This window comes from Anas platyrhynchos, chromosome 36 (assembly GCF_047663525.1).
Source record: "Anas platyrhynchos isolate ZD024472 breed Pekin duck chromosome 36, IASCAAS_PekinDuck_T2T, whole genome shotgun sequence".
Taxonomy (NCBI): domain Eukaryota; kingdom Metazoa; phylum Chordata; class Aves; order Anseriformes; family Anatidae; genus Anas; species Anas platyrhynchos.
This window is the reverse complement of record NC_092624.1, coordinates 4,920,608-4,936,086: the sequence shown is the minus strand read 5'-3', so window position 1 is coordinate 4,936,086 and position 15,479 is coordinate 4,920,608. Positions and strand designations below refer to the sequence as shown.

Here is a 15,479-nt window from a genome sequence, read left to right as displayed (position 1 = left end):
ATGGAGAAGTCCCTGCTGTGTTCCTGCATCAACAGGCCTCTGCTCTTGGAAGCCCTTCCAGGAAGGTGTGGTTCGAGGCTTGTCCTGGGGCTGGGCTTTTTTCAAACGATGGGAGCAAAGGCGCCTGGGATGCAGCAGCTCCTCATTGTGCCTGAACTTGTCTTCACAGCATGTCGCTCACTTGGTGAAGTAGGATGTGTTATATGGAGGGAATTGCAGCACATTCCTGGGCCTTCCTCCCCTCATGTCCCACAAGGCTCTGTGCTCTGAGAAGGCCTCAGCACCCTCTCCCAGGACATCCCCGCTGCCATGCCATAGGCAGAGGTGGCACACGAGGGAATGGCAAACTTACCTTCAGCACCTCATGGTAAGGGAGAGGGGTAGTGCAGCACTGCAGATGAAGGGGAGAGTAGGGAGAACAGCTTGGGACAGCTGCAGTGCACTCCTTAATGCTGACACAGCTTCCTTGCAGTCAAGATTCAGCTCCTCCCGTCTGTGCCCCAGGCTGAGGGCATTGGGGCACATCTGGGCTGCAGCACCTCAGCTGTGGCACAAGGGCCAAACTCAAACTAGTCCCAGACCTTCTGCCCAAGACCCAAGACATGCAAAGGCTTTCCAGCAGGGCAGAGACCTGCTGCTGTGGATGGCTGATGGCCATAGGAGGATGAAATGAGGGACCCGAAGGAGGGCAAGCCCTGGTGTTCCCAAGGCCAGAAGGAAACAGGCCTGGGCTGTGCCGCCCTGACAGCAGAGGGCCTTTGTGGTGTTGGTGCAGCCCTGAGGGCCAGTGCTGGAGATGAGGCCGATCTCCAGGCAGGGGAAGGGGCTGCTGAAAATGTCCTTGGTATGGGCAACCTGTGATTCAGGGACACAGACAAAAAATCATTGGGTTGTGTCTGGATGGTACAATCAAAGAGGTGAATGAAGGATGGAGGTGATAAGCAGCAGAAATGTTTGCGAGCTGAACAACACAAGTGGAAACTCTTGTGTGATGTGCCTCATATCCATGCGTTGCCTGCCTCTACCGAATAGAGGTGGGACAGACCTTGGCTCTCTGAGAAGCAGTCACTTGCTCATAAGCACCACGTCTACCAGAGATGCCCTCAGGAGTGTCCTTTAAGTACCAGTTGTGAATGGCCAGAGCTGTCCTGTGGGTCCTGTGCTGCCCGTGTCAGCTGCATGCTGTAGTGGTGTTGGGCAGCATTGGCATCTCAGGTGGAACTGCAGGCCTGGAATTGGCTTTAAATGGAGCAGCTGCCCCGAATTTCATTAGGTAATATAGGGATGTCCATGAGCCAAATGCTGTTACAGTCCCTGGAGATGGAGGGAAAACCAGATGGAGAAGAGGGAGAGAGAGACTCAGCTCTCCCTGTGGCACAGTTCTCCATTGGGTCAGGTGGATGCCTCTACAGGCTGCCCTGAGCCTACTGAGGAGGGACAGGTTTAGTTGTCCTAAATGGGTGCATTTGCTGTCATTTCAGCTGGCCAAAGGCATCCCCCACCAGCCTCCAAGGGGATATCCCCATGTGCTGCCCTGTCCCTCATAGTACCTCCATGAGAGTTTGCAGATGCCTGCACGTACCTCTGCCCCCTGACATGTCACCAGGTGTTTGCAGCCCCCTGATTTCCTCCATCTCCATTAATGATCCTGGAGATGAAAAAAGGAGCACACCTGCAGCTGCCCATGTGGTGCACACCTGAAGTGAGGGCAGGCGAATCCCAGTTCCTATGTGCCTTGGGCAGGCATGGGTGTGAGCTGAGTGCCCTCCTAGCCACAGGATTAAAATCCAGCATGAGATGTCTTAACGGACTCTGCTGCCTGACTTTTTGGAGAAATGATCCTGCTGTCAAGAAGTGTGTGTGCCCAGGGGAGGGAGGGAAGCCCAGGGATCCCTTCAGGCTGTTTCCCAGCAGGTTCCCCTGCAGCCCCAGGGCCATGTGCAGGGATCCTGGTGGGGGGCAGAGCAAGGGAGGCCTTGGGCTGGGCCTCTGCTGCTGAGCTGGGCCGGGCTCCTGGGCCCAAGGGGAGCTCCTGGCAAGCGGGCAGCGCTGCACAGAGACAGCTCTGCCCAGAAGCAGCTCCTCTGCACAGCGCAGCAGGCCTGGGGGCACTGCCTGCAGAGACACAGTGCTTAAAGGCAGGCAGAAGTGGCAGCATGCCCAGAGCTCACTGGGGAAGAAGACTTCCCAGCCCTGCAACCGGTAAGTCTCTGGCTGGAGGGCAATGCAGCCGCAGTTCGTGGAGGCAGGAGAAGCTGGGGGTGCAGGCAGGGGTGTCCAGCGCTGTGGTGCAGAGCAGGGTCCCTGCTGTGGCCCAGGGGCTGTGTGCCGGGGCAGGGCCTCTGCCGCCTGCCAGGCTCAGCACTCAGCCTGCCCGGGGAGCTGCCCAGGGCGCTGCGGGGAGAAGCTGCGGGTGGAAGGAGCCCCCCTGGCAGGGCAGGGTCTTGCTGCTGGTGGGAGGCTGCTACCTGGGGCAGCCTGCTCACAGCTCCACAGTGCAGGCAGGATGTATCCACGGGGACTTTGAAAGAGCAGGGATAAAGGTGAGAATTCCTGTTCACTCTTAGCTTTCCAGACTCTCTGCTTACGTTTTTCTCTTCTTTGCCTCAGTGAGAAGAGAAATAAAGTCTGCTGTTTCAGGATAGGGGCTTTTACATCTAAGACTTCACAAGCAGCATTACAAGGACCACAGCAAGTCCCTTTCCTGCCTCTCAACCCCTAGAATGCTCCACCACCACTCACGCAGTGTCAGCAGGATCTGCGTGACCTGGGCTCTAGGACATGTCCCCAGCGAGCTGCCCCTGGGCAGAGCCCTGCTGCCAGAAGGTGCCTGCAGGGCAGAGCTGAGCACCCAGCAGGTGGGATGGGGGCTGTGAGCTGCAGGCTGGAGGCGTGGGGACAGAGACCCAGCTGCAGGCAGGGACAGCTGCAGGCAGCAGAGCCATGGGCAGGGAATGGTAGGACAGTGCTAACAGAGTAGTCTGGCACCTCTCTGCCCTCTAGGTCACAGGATTGAGAACGCGACTCATAACATCAGCAGCAGAACCTCCAGCAGAGCAGAGTCTCCTGAGTTCTTGTCAGTCCCTCCCTGGCCTTGCCTCCCCTGGCAGAAGCCCTGTGCTATTTCTCTCTGTTCCTACACCTAGTGTTGCTGTTGTTGCTTTATGGCTCCCTGCAGATCTGGCTTTCAGCAGCAGCTCAAGCTCTGACCCTCTTGGTCCCACCACGCAGATCTGTCCTTAGAGGAAAGGTGCCCAAACCCCCTTCTAAACTCTGGGGCTTGGGGCAATGCAGTCTGGAGGGAAGGAAAAAGGTGAATCATCTTCCCAGACATTCTGGAGGCCACAATCATTGAGCAGTTCACTGTGGGCAACTCGACTGAGCCCTAAAGGAGTCTGGCTGAGACCAGGGTAGATGGACAGACTGGTTATCCTCACTGCACTTCACAAAATCCTCACAGGACATTCACAAAATCTCACCTGGAATGTAGGAAAAATGCCAGGGTTTTCTACCCTCAAAAGACTCCTCTGAGTGTCACAGATGCAGTTGGAACAAATTAAACCACAAATGCTGTTTGGCAGTCAAGAGTGTTGAGAATGGTAATGCTGGGAAGTCCACATATATCAGAGGTAGATTTAATCAGAGGTCTCTCCTGATTTCTTTATGTTTAGACCTGTAGGACAGGCGTGACTCCTCCAAAGTCCATAGCAGTGTCCCTACTCCCAGTAGCACTTGACTGTAGCACCATCCAAAGCTCAAACAACAGAGCAGGAGAAAAGTCCCAGAAATGGGAAAGTCACTGTAGGGGGTTTCAGTGAGACATGGATTAAGTTTTTCTCAGAGATCCCTCTCCTCATTATCACTGTCTTTCCTTCCTTGGATCATCCCTGTGTCTAGGATGTCTCAGATGTCCAACAGCAGCTCCATCACTGAGTTCCTTCTCCTGCCGTTCGCAGACACAAGGGAGCTGCAGCTCCTGCACTTCGCGCTCTTCCTGGGCATCTACCTGGCTGCCCTCCTGGGCAACGGCCTCATCCTCACAGCCACAGCCTGCGACCACCGCCTCCACACCCCCATGTACTTCTTCCTCCTCAACCTCGCCCTCCTCGACCTGGGCTGCATCTCCACCACTGTCCTCAAAGCCATGGCCAATTCCCTCTGGGATACGAGGGCCATTTCCTATGCAGGATGTGTTGCACAGGTCTTTTCATTTATCTTCTTGATATCAGCAGAGTATTTTCTTCTCACTGTCATGTCCTATGACCGCTACGTTGCCATCTGCAAGCCCCTGCACTACAGGAGCCTCCTGTGCAGCAGAGCTTGTGCCCAGATGGCAGTAGCTGCCTGGGGCAGTGGCTTTCTCTATGCTCTGCTGCACACTGCCAATACATTTTCCCTGCCCCTCTGCCAAGGCAATGCCGTGGACCAGTTCTTCTGTGAAATCCCCCAGGTCCTCAAGCTCTCTTGCACAGACTCCTACCTCAGGGAAGCTGGGCTTCTCACGTTCACTTCCTTTTTGGGTTTTGGATGCTTTGTTTTCATTGTTCTGTCCTATGTGCAGATCTTCAGGGCTGTGCTGAGGATCCCCTCTGAGCAGGGCCGGCACAAATCCTTTTCCACATGCATCCCTCACCTCTCTGTTGTCTCACTCTTTTTCAGCACTGTCATATTTGCCTACCTGAAGCCCCCTTCCATCTCCTCCCCAAACCTGAACCTCGTTGTGGCAGTTCTGTACTCAGTGCTGCCTCCAGTATTGAACCCCTTCATCTACAGCATGAGGAACCAGGATCTCAGGGATTCAATATGGAAACTGTTGATTGGGTTTTTATCTGTGGCCACAGGCTGTCTACCTTTTTCTGCAAATGACTCCCAGCGTATGTCACGACAGGCACTCTTGCCTTTCTCTTTGGTGTTTGTTGATTTATTTGGTTGTTTTTCCTTTGTGTCCTTGTTGTAATGTTGTCTACACAGAAAAGCCCTTCACATCCTTCTACCTGAGTATTCCCTTGTCTGTGTGACCTATGGTTTCAGTGAAAAAAGGCTCTCTGTGTATTTTATCAAAATAAATGAAGCTGGAGCAATTTCTTTCTCTGAGATCTATTTTCAGTGGATTAATAAACAGGAATAGTAAACCTTTTTCTCTCTGCAGCAGGTCAGGGCAGGCTGCCCTGGTCCTGGGTGGAAGGAGATGCCTGAAGACCCCCAGGAATGGTACGGAGGGGCTGAAGGCCTCTGAGGGTCTGATGCAGAGGAGAACGGGACACAGCAGGGGACACTGACCTCTGTATGCTTGTGCCATGGTACCAAGATGAACTATTCCTGCTGAAGTTACAGTTAAAGAGGAAACAAAAGGAACACAAGGCCACTGCCGAATTTATCAGGAAGAGCTGTATAAAGATCAGAGTTTGTTAGCTTGTCGTCTTTGGCCTGACCCAAATGATGTGGCAGGTCTTTCCCAACCTACATGGCACTATGGTTCTATGTTTCTATGAGTCTAACATAAGTCACAATCATTGGAAGGCAGCCACTGCAGTCTGGGAACTCGAGACTATGGCCTGGACAAGCCCATAGGTTCTGTGAGGGATTCCTGCGGGAATGCACCATGCATCCTGGCACACTTGCCAGTGGATTGCTGGAGTTAACTACACTTGAAATGGCCATTGAGACCCTGAGAAACTCGTCTGGAGTCACGTGTGACAACCTGAGGCTGAAAGACTCAATAGCAGGTGACTGTGAGTGGCTGTGGCAGAGCTCAGCAGCTTGTCCCAGTCTGGGAATATGTCCCCTTCCAACTAGGGAAATTAAAAGCAATTAATATGAACAGACTCATCAGGTCAATCAGCGTAATATGGGGAAGTAATAGTTATTGCACGGTAGGTGCATGTCCTGGTTTCAGTTAGAACAGAATTATTTTTCTTCCTAGTTGCTGGTGGAATGCTGTGTTTTGGCTTAGGATGAGAAGAGTGCTGATAACACCCCGATGTTTTAATTGTTGCAGAGCAGTGCTTACACCAAGCCAAGGACGTCTCAGTTTCTTGCTCTGTCCTGCCAATGAGCAGGCTGGGGGTGCAGCAAGAGCTGGGAGGGGACAGACCCAGGACAGGTGACCCAAACTAGCCAAAGGGGTATTCCATACCATCTGGGGTCATGCTAAACAATATATAGGGGTGGCTAGCCAGGGGGAGGGGGCCGGACTGCTCGGGGTTAGGCTGGGCATCGGTCAGCGAGTGGTGAGCAATTGCATTGTGCATCACTTGTTTGTACATATTATTAGTAGTAGTACTATTGTCATCATTGTATTATTATTATTATTATTATTATTGTTATTATTATTTTCCTGTTTTATTAAACTGTCTTTATCTCAACTCACGGGCTTCACTTTCCATTTCTCTCCCCTGTCCCAGAGAGGGAGGGGGGAGGGTGAGCGAACGGCTTCGTGGTGTTTAGCTGCCGGCCGGGTTAAACTACGACAGTGCAGCAGGCAATAGGCCTTGGATTGGGCCTCAGAAGACTCAAGCAGATTAAATCCGGTTCATCCGTGAGCTAAGACAAACACTGTGAGCACAGAGAAGGACACGGAGTGGTGCCCTCCCATGAAGGAGGATGCAGAGCGCAGCTGTAAGAGGCGTCTTGCTTGTGCCACAACCAACACAGGTTCAGCTGAAGTGAAAGCCCCAGCCCAGGACCAATGGAGTGAAGGTCCCTGGGCACAACTGCAGAAAGACTTTGCAAGGCCAGTGACAGTTTGAAACACCAAATGCATCTTGGTGGTAGTAGGTCCTTTTGGCACATGGGCAGATGTCCTCCCTGGCAAAACCACCACGGAGGCCACCACTGCAAAGCTGCTGCATAACACCGACTTTTGTCCCCGGGGTCCAGACAGGGGAGAGGGAAGGGGAGAGGCAGGCCGTGGGGAGGGGGCTGGAGTGAGGTCACTGCAACTGCAGCAGCCTGATTGGCCCTCAGAAGGGCTGGCCGGCAGGCACTGTGACATCATCCCGCGCATCACAGAGCCCCCTGGGCAGCAATGACGTCACTGCAGAGGGGAGGGCGAGGGGCTGGCAGAGCCCCATCGAGGGGCTGGCTGGGGGTCCCCTCTGCTGCAGCCACCTGGCGGTGCGGGGCAGGCAGGAGGGCAGGAAGGGTTCGTGGCCGCCTTGCTCAGGACGAGCCCTGGGTGAGCTGGGTGAGAAATCTGAGCCTTAGCTCCAGCAGAAGCTCTTCTCTTTGCTCTTGACTTTTCTTGGTAACACCACTTCCAGGTGAGCTCTGCCCTTGCTAAAACCATACCTCCATCTCCACCATAAATTTCTGTTTTGGAGCCTGTCCTTGCTGTCACCCCCTGGCAGATCCTTCGTGGCTCCTCTCAGCGCCCTGTCCCTGCATCGTCCCAGCCCCACTGCCCCACACATGGTCCCGCAGCCGTGCTGCCAAGGCGCTGCACATGGCAGTGCACATTCAGGGCTGGATGGATCTCCCCCCATTACAATCCTAATGGCATTAAGATTGTAATGTCATTAGGATTGTAATGTCCTAATGGTCCCCTCCTGCCATGGCCCTCCTTCCTTTGCAGCCTCCTCCAGCCCATGGCTCTGCCCTGACCCAGCCATGTCCCATGGGGGCATCTGCAGACAGCCCAGCTCCAGGTCTGCAGGGATGTGGGCCAGGACCAAGACCAGCACGGTTGGCCATTCCCCTGACACGGGTCCTGAGTGCCAGCTCTTGACCTCCCTGCCCCCTGCCCACCTCCCTGCCCTCTGCTCACCTGCCTGCCTTTTGCCCAGCCAGTGGCACTAGCCCCATGTCAGTGCCTACTGTAAGTTGCTGCAGGGCTCTGGGCACTGCCACCACAGCCACAGCCCCTCTGAAGGCCACAGCAGCTCCTGGGGGCACAGAGGGCTCAGCCCCACAGATGCGGATATCCATGGCACAAGCGTACAGAGGTCAGTGTCCCCTGCTGTGTCCCCTGCTCTCTTCTGCAGAAGATCCTCAGAGGCTTGCCGCCCCTCCGTGCCATCCCTGGAGGTCCTCAAGCATCTCCTACTGCCCCAGGGCCAGGTTAGCCTGACCCGAGCTGCTGCAGCCAGAAGGGTGTTTGCTATTGCCATTACTTCCTGATCAGCTGAGAGTGGGTCTCAGACAAAGAAGTTGTTTTGGTTTCATTTATTTTGTTTAAATACACAAAGACTCTGGCTCCTTATTTATGCAAAGCCTCAGGGTCACACAAGATATCCATCAGGCTGGATGCGGCTCTGTGCAGCCTGCTTTAGTGCTTGGCAACCCTGCCCAGAACAGAGGGGCTGAAATTACATGACCTTTAGGGTCCTTTTCATGAGTCTCTTACATGTTGGTAATTGAGTACAACAGGATGAAAAACAGCATTTCTTTGTGGAAAACATTATCACACAGGGAAAAAGAAAAACAAAACCAAACAAATCCCTCCAGAAGTTAAGACAGGCTTTCCATGTCTTTACATAAACTGTAATTCATCTGAAGAAGGAAAGAAGCAGTTCATAGCTGCGGAAAGGCACAATGAGTTTCCTCAGCATATCCTGAAAAACATCTATGACATCACTTTCCTAATGCCATTCTTGAGCTCCTGGTTTCTAATGCTGTAGATGAGGGGGTTCATTGCTGGGGGCATCACCGAGTACAGGAAAGACATCACCAGGTTCAGGGATGGGGAGGAGATGGAAGGGGGCTTCAGATAGGCAAACATGGCAGTGGTGAGAAACAGAAAGACCACAGCCAGGTGAGGGAGGCATGTGGAGAAGAGTTTGTGGCGTCCCTGCTCAGAGGGCATCCTCAGCACAGCCATGAAAATCTGTACATAGGAGAAAAGAATGAAAGCAAAACACCCCCAGAACAGAAAACAACTAACTGAGAGAAGCCCAATTTCCCTGAGGTAGGAGTGTGAGCAGGAGAGCTTGAGGATCTGGGGGATTTCACAGAAGAACTGATTCACAGCATTGCCTTGGCAGAGGGGCAGTGAAAATGTATTGGCAGTGTGCAGCACAGCATAGAGAACCCCACTGCCCCAGGCAGCTGCTGCCATCTGGGCACAAGCTCTCCTGTCCAGGAGGGTCCCGTAGTGCAGGGGCTTGCAGATGGCAACGTAGCGGTCATAGGCCATGATGGTGAGAAGGAAATACTCTGCTCCAATCAAGAAAACAAAAAAGAAGACCTGAGCAACACACCCTGCATAGGAAATGACCCTGGTATCCCAGAGGGAATTGGCCATGGCTTTGGGGACAGTGGTGGAGATGCAGCCCAGGTCGAGGAGGGCGAGGTTGAGGAGGAAGAAGTACATGGGGGTGTGGAGGTGGTGGTCACAGGCTACGGCAGTGAGGATGAGGCCGTTGCCCAGGAGGGCAGCCAGGTAGATGCCCAGGAAGAGCGCGAAGTGCAGGAGCTGCAGCTCCCATGTGTCTGCGAATGCCAGGAGGAGGAACTCAGTGATGGAGCTGCTGTTGGACATCTGATCTTCCTGGACCAGGGGGACTACGCAAGGAAGAAAAGACAGTGATTATTAAGAGATAAAACCTAATGCTGTTCCCATCCAAACACCCCTACAGTGACTTTCCCCTTTCTGAGGCGTTTCTTTTGCTCCCTTGCCTGAGATCTGGTTGGTGCTGGAGGAATGTGGCCCTGGGAGCAATGGTCTCTGCTGTGTGTGCTGGAGGATTCAGACCTGTCCTACAGCTCTACATGAAAAGAAACCAGGAGTGATCGCTGATTAAATCTACCTCTGTATTGGACTTCACAGCATTATCACTCTCAACACTCTTTACTGATGTACTTGTAATTTACTTTGTTCTATCTGCATCACACTCAGGAGCATTTTTAGAGGGTAGAAAACCCTCTAAAAAAAAAAAAAGCTGTAAGGTATACCAGATGAGCTTTTGTGAGTCCCGGAAGGCAAAGTGACTGTCCTTAGTGCAGTGAGGATAGCCTGTCTGTCCATCGACCCTGGTCTCTAGGGCTCAGTCGAGTTACCCACATTGAGCTACTCAATGATTGTGGCCTCAGAAAAGTCCCTAGAAGGAGATACAGCTTTGTCCCTGCCCCACAGACTGCAATGCCGAGAGCCTCACAGGTTAGAAGGGGAACTCTGGGCACCTTCCTCCTATGGACACATCTGCGTCGTGGGACCCAGAGGGTAAGTTCATGAGCTGCAGCTGAAAGCCCCATCTCCAAATGTGCAGGGAGCCATAAAGCAAGAACAGCAGCTGCAGCTCCAAGAAGAGAGAGGAATGGCACAGGGCTCCTGCCAGGGGAGGCAAGGTGAGGGACCAACAGGAACTCAGAAGGGCCTGCTGTGAGTGAGGTCCTGGTACTGAGGTTATGAGTCACGTCCTGAATCCTGTGGCCTAGAGGGCAGAGAGGTGCCAGACTAGTCTGTTCGCACTGTCCTGCCAATCCCTTGCCATGGCTCTGCTGCCTGCAGCTGTCCCTGCCTGCAGCTGGGGCTCTGTCCCCACGCCTCCTGCCTGCAGCTCACAGCCCCCACCCCATCAGAGCTGGGTGCTCAGCTCTGCCCTGCAGACACCTCCTGGCAGCAGGGCTCTGTCCAGGGGCAGCTCGCTGGGGACATGTCCTAGAGCCCAGAGCACACAGACCCTGCTGACACTGTGCAAGGGGTGGTGGAGCTTTCTAGGGGCTGAGGGGCAGGAAAGGGACTTGCTGGGTGTCCTTGTAAACTTCCTTCTTATGACATGTAAGCCTCAGTCTCTTCTTGGAAATAACAGCTTCTATTTCTATTCCCAGTGAGCTAAAAGAAGAGAAAACTGAAAGCAGAGGCTAAGGAAAGATGAGAGTGAAGTTCCCTTTGAAATTGCCTTGGTTTGTTGTGCAGCTGTGAGCAGGCTGCCCCAGGCAGCAGCCTCCCACCAGCAGCAGGACCCTGCCCTGCCGGGGGGCTCCTTCCACCCGCAGCTTCTCCCCGCAGCGCCCTGGGCAGCTCCCCGGGCAGGCTGAGTGCTGAGCCTGGCAGGCGGCAGAGGCCCTGCCCCGGCACACAGCCCCTGGGCCACAGCAGGGACCCTGCTCTGCACCACAGCCCTGGACACCCCTGCCTGCACCCCCGGCTTCACAACCTGCAGCTGGCCTGTGACAAGGGAGCCCTCGGGGCCTGGACAATGACCGTATGTCAGGGAACCCCTGTGCTGGAGCATGTCCTTCTCTCCAAGAAATAAACACGCTCTGCCTACAGCCTCATCTGCTCTGGAACAATCCAGGTCTAGGGCACATCCAGGATACTCCAGTGCATTGCAATGCACTTAGACTTACCGTGTTAAGGGTTGCAAGCATTGCTTTTCCAGTATACTCTCAGCTTTCTAACACTCCATGCGGTCTTTAACAACTCTCCCTTCTGTCCCCTCCCAGTGCCAGCTGCAGGCAGTGCCCCCAGCTCTGCTGCGCTGTGCAGAGGAGCTGCTCCTGGGCAGAGCTGTCTCTCTGCAGCGCTGCCCGCTTGCCAGGAGCTCCCCTTGGGCCCAGGAGCCCGGCCCAGCTCAGCAGCAGAGGCCCAGCCCAAGGCCTCCCTTGCTCTGCCCCCCACCAGGCTCCCTGCACATGGCCCTGGGGCTGCAGGGGAACCTGCTGGCAAACAGCCTGAAGGAATCCCTGGGGGTTCCCTCTCTCCCCTGGGCAGACACACTTCTTGACAGCAGAATCACCTCTCCTAAAATAAAAATAAAGTTAATAAAATCTGTATAAGATTCACCTTCCTTTGTCCTGTCCATGGGATTGGCAGCAGGCTGGGAGAGCCCTTGTGGGTGAAGGTCAGAGGAGAGCCAATCAGGGGTACAGCATGATCATGCTGAATGGGTGCAGCTTCTTCAGAAGAGACAATTGGGCATGATCCAATTCTTCACATGTAGAGGTTGCTCCACGTGAAGAATCTGTCTCGATGCACGGATCTCTTCTATGGACTGGGCAGCAGACTGGGGGAGCCCTTATGGTTTGAGGACAAAAGCCAGTCAGGGTGACAGCATGGCAGGAGGTAAATGTCTGCAGCCGGGCTGAAGAAGTGGGCAAAGTCTTGTGGAAGCCATTGGAGTAAGTTGAGTTCAATGACTCCATGTCACTGTGGGGGACTTTATTCACTCTGACAACCACAGGAAAGGGACACTGCTTGGTTCAAACATTCCCCATGGTTTCTATGGGTTCTTGGAGAGAGCTTTGCACAACTGCCAGATGGGCCAACCTAGGTGATGTTCACCAGGATCTGGCACTTGCAAACAGGAAAACCTGTGTCTTGACACTCCTCTTGCACAAGGCATGTGGTAGTCCAGTTGCTTTTCAGCACATGGAAAGAGATGAGCTGCACAGGCTCAGCCTTATGTTTCCCTGCAGCCCACTTGACATGGTCCAGCTGACACGGGACCAGGTACATCTGTGCGCAGTACAGTCAAGGGCTGTAGTTCTGCCTTCAGCATGCCACAGGTCTCCTGAAATGAGAGAGTTTAGATCCTAAATCAGGATGGGTTCCTCCTCCACTGTGGACACAGAGACACAAGTGGTCTCCTGCAGGCAGATCTGGCAGCCCAGCTGCAAGGGGCAGGCTGCCCTCCCACCTCAGCCTCTTCTGTGGTCTCCACCTCCTCTGAAGGCCCAAAGCTGTGGGCCATGGGGAGGCTGTGGCAGCCTACAGGAGAGCATGACATCCATCCTAGACCATTCTCCCCACTCCCCTTCTTGTTTGCAGTGCTGCCCTACACCTCTCTCTCATCATGACATGTTGAGGGGTCGGTAGTGATTTCTCCAGCGCTCCACTTCCTTTACTCCATGGCCTTTGCCACCATTTGGAGATGTCCCTGATCTGTTCCTGATCCCAAAAAGAACTGGGCAGAAGGGAAGTGACTGTTTCTCAGGACAAGAAGGGAAATCTCTCATCTCTGTCCTGAGCTGTGCCATCTCCATGCTGCTGACCTCATAGGCCTTCAAATGACACAGGCTGATGTCACAGGGGGTGCACTGCATCACCAGGATATCGTCACTGGAGCAGCGGCAGTGCCGGCACTTCCCTGCAAGGCCTGGTCCCTGCTGGGCACTGCTTGGGTGCTCCCCAGCGCTGTCCTTCTGTGGCCAGGAGTGGGGTCAGCAGGCAGCAAGCTTGCACTGAGTGACCCTCGCTGACGGGCGGAGGAGCAGGGGCACCTTGCAGAGGAGCTGTGGTTGAGGACCCAGGGCGGGCATCCCTTGTCCTGAGCTGAGGGACAGCAGCAAGTGAGATTGAAGGCTGCTGGAGGGTGGCCATCACTTCTGTCCTGACTTCCCTGTTCCCAGTGCTCCTGCAGCTCTCCTCCAAAGGTGAGGGTGTCAGGAGCCCCTTTCCAAGATGTGTCACAGCTGTCAGCTGTCCAAAGCTGCAAGTCCTGTGCTTTGGGGGAAGGCTGGACAAGACTTGTGGCTGCTGTGAGAGCCCTGCCTGAGTGTCCCTCTGAGCTCAGGGGACAATGTGGCAGCCAGGACTACTGGGTCCGGATGCCAGGGATGCCCTTATCCCTAGGGCTTCTCTAGGCATACCTCCTTGCTACGGCAGACAATGCAGGGCCAGGTGTCCCTGGGAAAGGGTGCCTCTTTGAGATCTGGCTTTGGGAGGAAAGACATGGAATTGTAGAATCATAGAATGTCCTGTGTTGAAAAGGACCTTCAAGATCATCTAGTTTCAACCCTGCTCTAGGCAGTGTTCCCAACCACTAGAGCAGGGTGCCTAGAGCCGCATCCATTTGGCCTTGAATGCTTCCAGGGATGGGGCATCCACAACCTCTCCGGGCAACATGTTCCAGTGCCTCACCACCCTCTGAGGGAAAAAAGGTCTCCTAATTTCTAGTCTAAACCTCCCTTGTCTTACTTTAAAACCATTCCACCTTGTCCTATCACTACCAAGACATGTGAACAGGCATTTCCCCCTCCTGTTTATACACTCCTTTCATGTACTGGAAGGCCACGATGAGGTCTCAGTGGAGCCTTCTCTTCTTCAAGCTAAACAAGCCCAGTTCCTTCAGCCTTTCTGCATAGGAGAGGTGCTCCAGCCCTCTGATCATCTGAGTGGCCCTCCTCTGGACCCGTTCCAAGAGCTACACATCCTTCTTGTGCTGGGGGCCTCAGGCCTGTACGCAGTATTCCAGGTGGGGTCTCACAAGAGCAGAGTAGAGGGGGACAGTCACAGCCCTCTCCCTCCTGGCCACTCGTTTTTAATGCAGCCCAGGACATAGTTGACCTTCTGGGCTGCAAGCGCACACTGCTGGCTCATGTGCAGCTTCTCATCCAGCCGGACCCCCATGTCCTTCACAAGTTCTTCTTTGGCCAGTCTATATAAATACGTGGGATTGCCCAAGCCAAGTGCAATGTCTTGCACTTGACCTTGTTGAACCTCATTAGAATCTCATGGACCCACTTCTCCAGCCTGTCCAGGTCCCTCTGGATGGCATCCCTTCCCTCTATTGTATCGACTGCACCACTCAACTTGGTGTCATTTGCAAACTTGCTGAGGATGCACTTGATTCCATCTTCTATGTCATTGATAAAGATGTTGAAGAGCACTGGCCCCCAGACTGACCCCTGGGGGATACCAGGTTTTTCTCAAGTCCAGATAGATGATATCCATCGTCTTTCCTTTGTCCACCGATGCCATCACTCCATCATAGAAGGCCACCAGATTGGTTAGGAAAGATCTGCCTTTGGTGAAGTCATGCTGGCTGTCTCGAATCACTTCTTTATCTCATGTGTGCCTTAAGATGTGTTCCAGGAGGGACTGCTCCATGATCATCCCAGGCACAGAGGTGAGGATCACCAGCCTTTAGTTCCTTGCTCTTCTCTTCTCCCTTCCTTAAAAATGGGAATCATGTTTCCCTTTTCCCAGTCACCTGACAGCTATGATTTTTTGAATATGATGGAGAGCAGCTCAGCAATGACATCAGCCACCTCTCTCAGCACCCTGGGATGTATACTCCCTGGCCCCATGGACTTGTACACATCCAGTTTCATTAGGCAGTCCCGGACTTGTTCCAGTGTCACAGTGGGACAGAATCCGCTCCTCTCACCCTCTCCTCAAGGTTCAGGGTCCTGAGAGACACAGGAAACTTGACCAAGAGTGAAGACTGAGGCAAAGCACTTATTGAGTACCTGAGCTTTTTCCATGTCTGAGGAAGCCAGTTCTCCCATCTCGTTTATCAGAGGGGGAACACTCTCCTTGGGCTGTCTCCTCCTGCCTATGTATCTGTAGAACCCCTTCTTGTTATTCTTCATGTCCCTTGCCAAGTTCAGCTCAATCTGTGCCTTGGCTTTCCTGATCCCCTCTCTACACCTCCAGATGACACCCCTGTATTCCTCCCAGGCTTCCGCTTCCTGTACATTTCCCTCTTTTCCCTCAGTTTAAGCAGCAGGTCCTTGCTCAGCCATGCCCAAGATTTGCCTTCCAACCTCCACATCCTCTGTTCACAAGTAAAAGGTCCAGCAGGGCACCTTCCCTG

At 53.8% G+C, this 15,479-nt stretch overlaps 2 protein-coding genes across 2 annotated transcripts; one reads left to right on the top strand and one right to left on the bottom strand.

Moving 5' to 3' along the window:
- Positions 1-3,907: 3,907 nt before the first annotated feature.
- On the top strand, positions 3,908-5,018 carry LOC140000985 (olfactory receptor 14C36-like). The gene is made up of 2 exons (XM_072032104.1): positions 3,908-4,874; positions 4,972-5,018. Exons 1-2 carry the CDS (start codon positions 3,908-3,910, stop codon positions 5,016-5,018), a joined length of 1,014 nt encoding a protein of 337 aa, XP_071888205.1.
- Positions 5,019-8,563: 3,545 nt separating this feature from the next.
- LOC140000997 (olfactory receptor 14C36-like) lies at positions 8,564-9,478 on the bottom strand. The gene has a single exon (XM_072032132.1). The coding sequence runs from the start codon at positions 9,476-9,478 to the stop codon at positions 8,564-8,566; it is 915 nt and encodes a 304-aa protein (XP_071888233.1).
- Positions 9,479-15,479: the final 6,001 nt, after the last annotated feature.